The sequence below is a fragment of the Alosa sapidissima genome, chromosome 1 (genome assembly GCF_018492685.1).
Source record: "Alosa sapidissima isolate fAloSap1 chromosome 1, fAloSap1.pri, whole genome shotgun sequence".
Lineage (NCBI taxonomy): Eukaryota > Metazoa > Chordata > Actinopteri > Clupeiformes > Clupeidae > Alosa > Alosa sapidissima.
The window spans coordinates 11,573,774-11,584,066 of NC_055957.1; the positions used below are offsets into that span (position 1 = coordinate 11,573,774).

General features: G+C 40.7%; 1 protein-coding gene across 1 annotated transcript; it reads right to left on the reverse strand.

Moving 5' to 3' along the window:
• Window positions 1-1,703: 1,703 nt before the first annotated feature.
• Window positions 1,704-4,500, reverse strand: LOC121679165 (protein shisa-like-2A). The gene is made up of 3 exons (XM_042058268.1): window positions 4,172-4,500; window positions 3,452-3,588; window positions 1,704-2,954 (listed from the first exon to the last, which is right to left on the reverse strand). Exons 1-3 carry the CDS (start codon window positions 4,351-4,353, stop codon window positions 2,776-2,778), a joined length of 498 nt encoding a protein of 165 aa, XP_041914202.1. The 5' UTR covers window positions 4,354-4,500; the 3' UTR covers window positions 1,704-2,775.
• Window positions 4,501-10,293: the final 5,793 nt, after the last annotated feature.

Consider the following 10,293-nt stretch of genomic DNA (forward strand, 5'->3'; position numbering starts at 1 on the left):
ATCTATAAACAGGTTGAACATATATCCTTTCCATCCTAATGTTTTTGCTAAGCTATACAATAAAGGATTGTTATAGTAGTTTATAGCAGTGGATATATATCGACCCATTACTTCTCCGAATAGAAGTTGACCTACCTTAGAGATGAATAGGTATAATAAAATTGAACAAAATTGCCCCCCCCCCCAAGTTAATCAGGAAGAATCAGTTATTGGAAGAGCTTCAGGCAAACAAATATTGTGTTGAAACACTATTGCTTGCTTGCTTAATTTTGTTTTCATGCCATCCACCTTCTGACAATATTTGTTGGGTCTGGGATGCGACTGCTGAGTCCTCTGGAGGTGTTGTAGGGCCTTATTCAATGAAGGAAGAAGCCTGCTTGATAACCCCAGTAAAATGCTCTTGAATGCTGCTCTGCTGGTCCCCACACACACACACACAAAGGTTGCTTTCTTGGTGATTTTACTTTTGATGATGGTTGTTGATTGGTCGCTGTGAATCCCCTACATTTAGCACTAGGAATTTAACATCTGTCCTGTGGAAAAAGTATCTGGAAAAAATTGCTGATGGGAATACACGTGTGGATATGTGTGTGTGTGTGTGTGTGTGTGTGTGTGTGTGTGTGTGTGTGTGTGTGTGTGGGGGGAGGGGGGGGGAGGTCAGCCTGAGGCTGATAGAGAGAAAGAAGGGAGAGGCAGAGAGAGTCAGAAGCAAGCACGCAAATGCACACATACAGTATAAATATTAACAGCCATTTATGGGGGGCAGCCGTGGCCTACTGGTTGGGGCTTCGGGCTCGCAACCGAAGGGTTGCCTGCTCGATCCCTGACCAGTAGGAAAAATGTGGGTGGGGGAAGTGGTTAAACACTGCTCTTCCATGCCCACATCCACGGCTGAAGTACTCTTGAGCAAGGCACCTAACCCCTCACTGCTTCCCAACCGTCACTGTAGCAAGGCAGCTCACTGCTCCGGGTTAGTGTAATAGTAATACATTTGGAACCGGTATATTTTCATAATTTTGCCCAGTAAATTTAAGGTGACAAAATGGAAGGATGTATTTAATGCATTAATTCTAAGTTCTGTAAAGAAAGAAAATCCACCTTTAAGATACCTTCATTAGCCATAAATTTTTAGCTACAATTTGAAGTTCAGTATCCAGTGAAATTACATCCTTCCTTCTGTGCTCTAGGCAACTTGCTGATTGGTTGGAACAGTTGGGTTGGTCAAACCTACATGTACTTTGTTTCTAATAAGAGTACTTTACAAGTTCATTATTAATTGTATGTAGTCAGCTACATGACATTATGCAACAGAACAATATTAACATTTCCCCTAAATATTTCTAGAGTAGACCCTTTTACAGTCCAAAATAAAAAAGACATGTTTTTCTTAGCTGTATTCCACCAAAATATTAATCTTAAAAGTCTATGTGCTACTCCTAAAAAGTTTGACAATCAAAACATGGCAAAGCTCTGGCCATCCAATAATGGCAACACCCACTTCTCATACACTCACACACTCATAGAAATTGCTTTATATTTGTAGTAAAACTAGGCATACTGGATAAACAGTGGTCCACGTCTATGAAAAAATATATTCATAAAAAAATCTCTGGCCCCAATAATTTCATACGTTGACAGAAAGACAAGCATTGTTACACTGTAAACAAGATGACACATTTTATTCAGAAAAACAATGGCTCAGCACTAACAATCCAACACTTCCTCGAGCAGAGGCAAAGAATAGTGAAATAACCTCAGGCAAGAAAACTGCCATCAAACCACAATATGTAACACAAAAAATAAAAACATCTTGGCCAGATGATATTATTTCTTAGGACATTATTTGCAATGCATCTAAGCACTTTCTATGACAAGAGAGTTATATCTGAATCTCCTGTAGAAATATCCACATGAAACACACAGATATATATACATGCAAACACACACAAAGACCTCTGTGCTTTGGCCAAAGCAAATATTATTTGTAAGTCGATGTCAACAGTTGTTTTTGTTCTGTGGTGATAAATGCAATTTGATGACTACAGTTTCTATAATTTGAAAACAGATGGATTCCTATCCTTGCCAATCAAACAAAATTTGCTCTTGTTCATATTTCAATGACACAGTACTATGCAAACTGTATAGAAAAAGGCCCCACAGCAACAGGTGGTGAAATGTTTACAGGCAACTGACCAGCTCAGGGTATACGATTCTACTGGCCATCTAACAGCACCTGCGTTTCCACAGTAACCTGTCTCTGCTGATGGAAATTACACTCAGTTCAGAATATTGACTCCTAAGCTTGATTTTGTTCAGAAAGTTCCACTGGCTTTAAAGGGGGAAAAGGCTGTAGCGCTCCTAAAAATGGGGCAGGTGATTGGAGTTGCCTCAGGCACATCTGTTGTACCAGGCTTTTGTAGAGTCCATGCAGCTGTCCACCTTATTTGAGGCCAAACTGGGGTGAGTCTGAGGAGAGTTTGTTTTAAATTTAAAAGCCACCTTTCGTTAATGTGATGTGACCCCTTTCATTTTAGTCAATGGATGCGATGAAGCAATACAAGCAATGCGATGAAGGTTCTATGCCATAGTAGATATGGAGAGGGAGCACCATTTTGGACTGAGCTGACAGAAGATGCAGATGTGTTAGCAAGGCAGCGTATGGCGTTGTTGATTTGGCTGTTCTGAGCTGTCCGATCCAGCTGTTGTCTCCCCCATACCTAGTTGACAGTCTAAGCCACTGCTCAGACCACTTCGGTCCAGCGCCTGTGATGGTCCTTATGAGGGCCCGTCTTCACTCACCCTGGGTACAGTTGCTGTAAAGCAGCGCTGGAAGATGCGCTCAGGGTCAGACGCCTGGCTGTCACAGTCCAGCTTACAGGTCTGGAAAAGCTTCCGGATGCCCTGCGGACCAGCAGAAGGAGCCATCCCAGAATTCCTTGGGGCCGCTGTGGATTCTGTATCAATACAAAAGACAAAATAGAATCAGAAAGAAAATCGTTGCACTATTTTCAGACCACAGAGCGACTCCAAAAACTGAATGACGTATAAGATTTATTGTATCATCTATTTTCCCAAGCAGAGCCATTTTTGCCGAGAAAGTCACCCGAGTTCTGAATGAGAGGAGGGAGGACAAGAGGTTGAAGGAAATCCTCCTTTTTATTAAAGTGTACTTCATAAATTCCCCTTGACTATATGACAGACAAATAGCACTACACCAGGACATATTGAGAGTATGAAAACAGATCTTTCAACCAAGTCTCAACTAGACATGGAAGAAAACACACATATTGAGGATTTCTATCAATGACCCGTCTTACATCATTATGCTTACTCTGAACTAACTAATGGCCCACCATTAGAACTTTTTTTTGTCACAGCTATGAACACCTTTCCATTTACTTCTTACACATCAAAGTGTAAAAAGAGTAGAAAAGAAGAAAAAAGTCCTTACCTGGTGCCACCAGGGACAGACCAGTGTCAGGGTGCGTGGGCTTTGTGGCAATGAACAAGTAGCAGAGGACGCACACAGTCACCAGAAAGGCCAGAAGAACAACGGCAGCAATCGACAGACCCACAAGGGCCCCTACACTGTCCCACAGGAAGTATGTGTGTGCGTGCATGCGTGCGTGCATGTGCGTGTGAAATAGAAATAGGTGGGGGGAAATGTACAACAGTTAATTATAGCGCATAGTGCTACCTGAAAGGGTGTCCTGCACTGCCAGTTCACTCCCACTGCTTGGAGATAACACTGCAGTACAACTACAAAGCTACTAAAACACTTGATTTTTTTTGGACATATTTCTGCTCAACTTCCAACCACAACACATGATGACTTTTAGCTTGGACAGTCTTATTCTCAGTAAACACTCAAACCAATGCTACTAACTTTCTGGTGAGGACATTCTTGACAAACTTATCACAGAAGTAACCATAAAATCAGTTTTACTGATGATGGGTCAGTATGGCAGACATCAGTTAAAAGGTTTTGGCTGTCATGTTCAATCACCACTTCTGGTTTAAAAAAAATTACCTGACCACAAAGCTATTTTTATAGCTTTAAACCTTAATTGACTATAAAAATAGAGGACACAAATGTACAGAACACACAGCTGTTAACAGAAATTATATTTGGATATCGTTGACAAATGTCAAAAGAAGGGGGTAGACTTACCTCAGCCACCACATGTAACCATATTCGTATGGGAAAAAGCCATTTGGGTCATCACAGCAATACTTAATGTCGATGAATCCACAACAAAATATTGCCTGGGCATCATTTTCTGGTCTAGGACACGAGAATCCGTTCACGTATACATTGGTAGCGTTGTAGTAGCTTGAACAAACAGTACTCATCGTGGTCTTCGGGGTTCAAATCTCTACCCTGATCAGTCTTCCTGATATAATTTGCGCTTTTCGCAGAGGACTTTTTCACGCTGAAGAATCATGACAAAACTTTGCGTAGGGTCTCTGCATTTACTCATGTTGCTTGCCACGCTCGATTCCCACTTCCCCGCCCCTTACGACGCACCGCAGCTGTTGTGATGCGAGAACTGGACCATGCTGAAAAATACATGGCGTATGAAAGCTCCAGGAAAAAACTAAAGAGCATCATACACACACGTTACAAGATCGAAAAAGAAATATACAGTACAGCCTAGTAGAAGTGTATAATTAAGGTGGAAGTAGCCTATTAGACATTATTACAGTTTTTCTCAGTCGCTTTGGTGTTTTTCTCACATCACTATTAACATTTGCACAGCAGTGCATTTCTCAAAACAATTAGTGCAAACTGCAAAACCTAGTGGATAACCTGCAAAAGCACGTCACTTGCTCAAAATGGATAGTTCATTCCTCAAAAGCAAGTATTTATGTCAATGAAACTGCCAGTGTCATCAAAATGAGAAGTCTTGACACCATCGTTTATGAACAAGATAGTCAAATGGCTTTGCCATGTTTTCATCACGACAGTTTATGCTCTCAGTGTTTTCCCATGCAAAAAGGTCAGAACTCGGTGACCTCGGCTACCTGAAAATGCTCAAGACAGCACTATACAGTTAACCTGACCCTAGCCAGATGAATTTCGTTCCGCTTAGCTCCGCCTAGCTTCACTCAAATCCATCTGGGACCTCTTCCATTGAGAGTGATTTCTGCAACCGACTTTATGGTTCAGCCAATCAGGACGCAGGGCGGGAGTTTCATAGATGTGACATAGGTAGAAGCGACTGTGACACTGTTATTAGCATCACGGGTTGGCTTCGATGTGAGTGGTTGAAGTAGCACGTCAATAGATGACGGACAAGTGGCTTATTCAATCATATGCAAGCATTTTTTGATTAGGCCCAGCCTTCTGAAGCAACACTTCAATGGATCGGTTCCAGATGGATGAGTGGAGCTAGGCGGAGCGAAATTCATCTGGCTAGGGTCAGGTTACTATACAGTAGCCTACTTGTACAGCCATGTGAAAACTACAGTGAAGTTACAAATTGCTGTAGTTAGGGGAGTGAGTACAAGACACTGAATATGTACGTTTCACAGTTTATGCTCTTTGCAATTCTACAGCATTGTGACCAAATTTGATAACTAGTTCACCAATTTTGTATGACTCATGCAATGAAGACTATTAGATTTATTGGGAACGACTATTCAGCATCCATAAGTATATCGCTCTTATTTTTGTGTATATATAACAGTATATCGCTCTTATTTTTGTGTATATATTTCTTTATTTATAATCAATAAAACTTTCTTGCATTTCATAATTAAACATTGTATTTTGGAAAAGACTTGCAAAATATGAAAAGGTTAATGTTTATTGCCGAATTTATACATTTTCTTATGCTGTGTTCGCAATAGGCTAGGAATTCTCAAGAAATCGCTTACATATTCAAAGACATGTAACTGGATCCTAGTCATTTTAATCAATGTGTCAGGCTGGTTTTCATTGGTTCTCTTAATCCCACTTAATCCCAGCTAGTTCAGTCAAGGCATTGGACATTTACAAACAAATTCCCTTATATATATATCGACTCTCTTCCACTCCACTAATACCAAGACACATGGCTGCAGCAGTAGACAGTCAAGCAGAGGGTTTCCACTTCCTCAGATCATTCATGGAAAAAGGGATACATTATGAAAGGATTAAGGGTCGCATATGTTGGCCCTGGGCTGGTGTCAGTGATTGCAAATAGTTGTCTGCATACGATGGGATGAGTGTGAAAGTGCAAACAGTGCAACTCGTAGGAACTACAGTACATGCTGCCATGGTAGAGAGCAGTTTTATTTGCCATTTTTGACCTTGGGACATATAAGGATGTCTATTCATGTCTATACGATTTTGTGAATTCATGAAATGTTCAGTCTCTAGTAGTTCATCTATCCTTCAGGACCCCGGACAGCTCCCAGATGTAAAGCTTTAGACAGAATGCTCATGTTCAGGAACCCACAGCGAAGACTTTCAGCACATTGCAATATGTTAGTGAAATATATAGGCTACAGCACATTTGCACAGGTGACAGCAGGGGTTGTAGCCTGGCGAGCCAGACCCACATTAAAATATAGGGTCTGGGCACTCACCGTTCGCAGTGCTCAGTCCGAGGGGCTGGATAATCAGTTGTCTTTCAAATTCCCTCTGCAATAGGACGCAATAGGATATTTGTTTTCAAGTAGCAGGGAATTCAAGCCAAACCGTTGCAAACTCTGCCATCAATCATTATGTTAAGCCCACCAAACGACTCTATACACGATTTCAATGTCCTGATTAAGTTTCGATTTCTGGAGCTCACAAGCCAACGGAGAGTTGCTAGACTTGCTAGACTAGACTGAAGAGACCAAATGCAGTTTAATGCCAATATCAATGAGCTGTAGGATCTCTCACCATCACAACCCTTTTAACATGTGAAATAAAGAAGCTTCTCTCAGCAGCAGTCAGTGTTGTCGCTAGGGCCGCGTCTAGATTTCTAGGCTACAGGGGTTGGGTAAATGACAGTAATCACGCTCAGACATCCCAGAGGAGATTACGCAATAACATCTTTCCTTTGTATCTTCTTTACCCTGTCAGATGGAGAGTACCTCAGTCATCACATCACCTCTCACCCCATAATTCCAAGGCTCACAATTGCTATATGTCTATATGTCAACATGGTGAGCCCATACTATTCCACATGACAGCTTCTTTGATCATACTGCGACAACACTGACTGCTGCTGAGAGAAGCTTCTTTATTTCACATGTTAAAAGGGTTGTGATGGTGAGAGATCCTACAGCTCATTGATATTGGCATTAAACTGCATTTGGTCTCTTCAGTGTATACAATATCTGAATTGAAGAAGAAACTACGGTAAATGCAATTAATGATGTGCACTATGAAGAGTGTGATTCCAAAACACAATGTCTCAAGTCATGTTTTTGTCTCAAGTCATGTTATTTAATTGTGTATTTCAGGTAATATCAATAAAAATGCAGTTGTGTTGCTTTGATTGAGTTAAGATAATTTAAATAACAATAACTCAATTGCAGTTCCACAAATATTACTTGGACAATAATAAAGAAGAAGAATTTTAAAAAATCATTGAAATTGAGGATATTGCATTTCGGAACAAAATTCTTCAAATCAGTGTGAAATGTTGAACACAGAATAACATTAGAAACTGATATCACCTCAAGGTGCTTTACAGAGCCCAAGGCCAGGGGGCTACCTGTATGTGTGCGTGTGTGTGTGTGTCTGTGTGTGTGTGTGTGTGTGTGTGGGGGGGGGGGGGGTCAGCCTGAGGCTGATAGAGAGAAAGAAGGGAGAGGCAGAGAGAGTCAGAAGCAAGCACGCAAATGCACACATACAGTATAAGCCATCAGCATTCATCAGGCAATATTCACTATAAGGAAGAGAACAGAGGTATCTCAGAACACCCCCATAGGGTACACAATAGACACGGTGTCCATCGCCTCTCATGATTCTCCCTAGAGACCGAGAGTCACCGCTCGCTCACATTAGTGACTACATCAGCTCAGGGATCTTTCAAGGCAGCTGCTTCGCCAGAGGATCTGTGTGGCGTCCCTGAAACAATGACTCTCTTTTCAGGCACCATGCTGCTTATGATTAAGCTCATCACATCTCCCCTCGGATTAAATGATATTAGCCGCCTGTGCGCAGAGGCTCAGCCTGACAGGATGAAGCCATTAAGAAATAAAGCAAGAGCTCTTGACAATAGGTGGTGTGAGCACATGCCCTGCTACTGAATGGATGAAGCTTATTTAATTCTTTCAGATTCACACAGCCTCCATTTCGTGAGGGGAAAGATGCTTTCAGCACCATAATAAAGGGTCTCAAAAGTAATTATGTCAAAACAAACAGAATGACATCAGCCTGCTTGTCAACCTACATTAAGTGCATGTGCTGTGTTATACGGTATTGATATGCACTAGCTCAGCACACGTCTTCTTCTTTTCAATCCAACAATTCATGTGGATAGCTGACCAATGATAATATAGGGCCAATGATGGTATAATGAAAAGAATAGGCTGCTGAAATGGGATTTATAGATTGGACCACTCAAGTGTACCACTCAGCAATGATAGATTCTATAGCAATTGGAATCCATTGTGAAATGTCAGGTTAAAAAGATTTTGAAAAATAATTGACTATTGAATATTTGCCAGATACTGTAATTTGACATGCCAAAGTTCCTGACATAGTATTCTGTTGATTTCTTTCTATTGTTTCTAGAATATGCACACCAAATTACATATTTGTATGATCGCATACGTATGACAAAACAGATGCCATCCTGTCTCTAGCCACAGCTATACACCTCGAGAATGTTCAGTGGGATAGAAATAGTCCAAAGGGTCGGACAGTGAACTCCCAATCCTCAAAAACGCTTCCTTCAAGTCTACAGAGACTATCCAGTCTCCTTGATGAACACCGACAAGAATTTGATGGGTAATCATCCCGAATAGCATTTGTTTCAAATGGGCATTCAGATGCTTCAGGTTGAGGATGGGTCTGAGACCTCCATCCTTTTTCTGTGCAATGAAGTATCTGCTGTAAGACCCCCTTGTGTATGTCCTACACTGGGACTGGCGGGATGGCATGCTCCAATGGGACAGGCAGAATGCACGGCATTGCCAGCTCGCTGATTTCCTGTGTTCAGCAAAGGGTTGCGGTAACACTTTATAATAACTACACACAATTCATCATTTATTAAGCCTTTGTTACTTATTAGTTAATGGTTTGTTCATACATAATTTATCATCAGTAAAGCATTTGTTCACACAGTTATTAATGGTTTGTTCATAGTAAATAAACCTATCCAAAAAATATGTTTGTAAGTACATGATTTATACTTAATAAATAATGAAACAACCACTTATAATTTTCCCATTATAGACCAGTTGCAAACTATTACAAAATGCTTTGTTCATCATTTGCTAAGCATTGCTTCTATGTTAATTCTCATAAAAAAAAGTATTTGTGCACACAGTTATAACTTGTTTGTTCATAGTAAATAAGCCTATATCTAAAATATGTTTATACTTTAAATTATGCAATAATATTTTGTTGATGAAGTAATATTTCCATGATTTAACAGTTGTTACATACACATGCACTAATGATTAGTCAGGGTGAGGATACATATTTTATTAACCACTTCCTAATACTATAATTCATGATTAACTCAGGAGTTACAAGTGGTTAGTTAATGATATTTTGTGAGCTTATCTAAAGTGAGGACTTTCTATGCCTACAGATGCCTAACTACAGATGCTTTCTGATAACTGATCAAATGCCCAGTTTGCACTCTACGGATGAGTACTATTGTTCCTTGTAGTACTATTGCTGTCCTTAACTGGGCAAAGGGGGATTCTGTGAAGTAGTCACTCTGTCATTCTACAAAGAATAGACAGAATGGGCATACAGTAGTTGCTGAGAGTGTAACAACTCTATTCTGGGTGTTATGGACCTACCAGTCTTCTTTGAAGCACGATTCGGGTGTTAATTATTCTACTTGGGTGTTAACTGCTCTATCGGGGCAATTGGGCTCTACTTTATCTGTTGGGCATTTTGGCCCTGAAAGGAAACGTGTGCGTGCACAAACGGGTCTACTTCAAGAAGGTCCATTAAGAGTGATACTGCTAGGCTGAATGTAGCCTAGTGGATAAAGAAGGGTGTGCCATGTGGAAGGTTGTGGGTTCAAATCCAAGAGTTTCACTGTTCACTGGGTGAGTGTTTGACTAGCATCACGTCAGCATCACTGAGTTAAGTTGTTGGTGGACTAGAACACTATGCACACAGGTTAA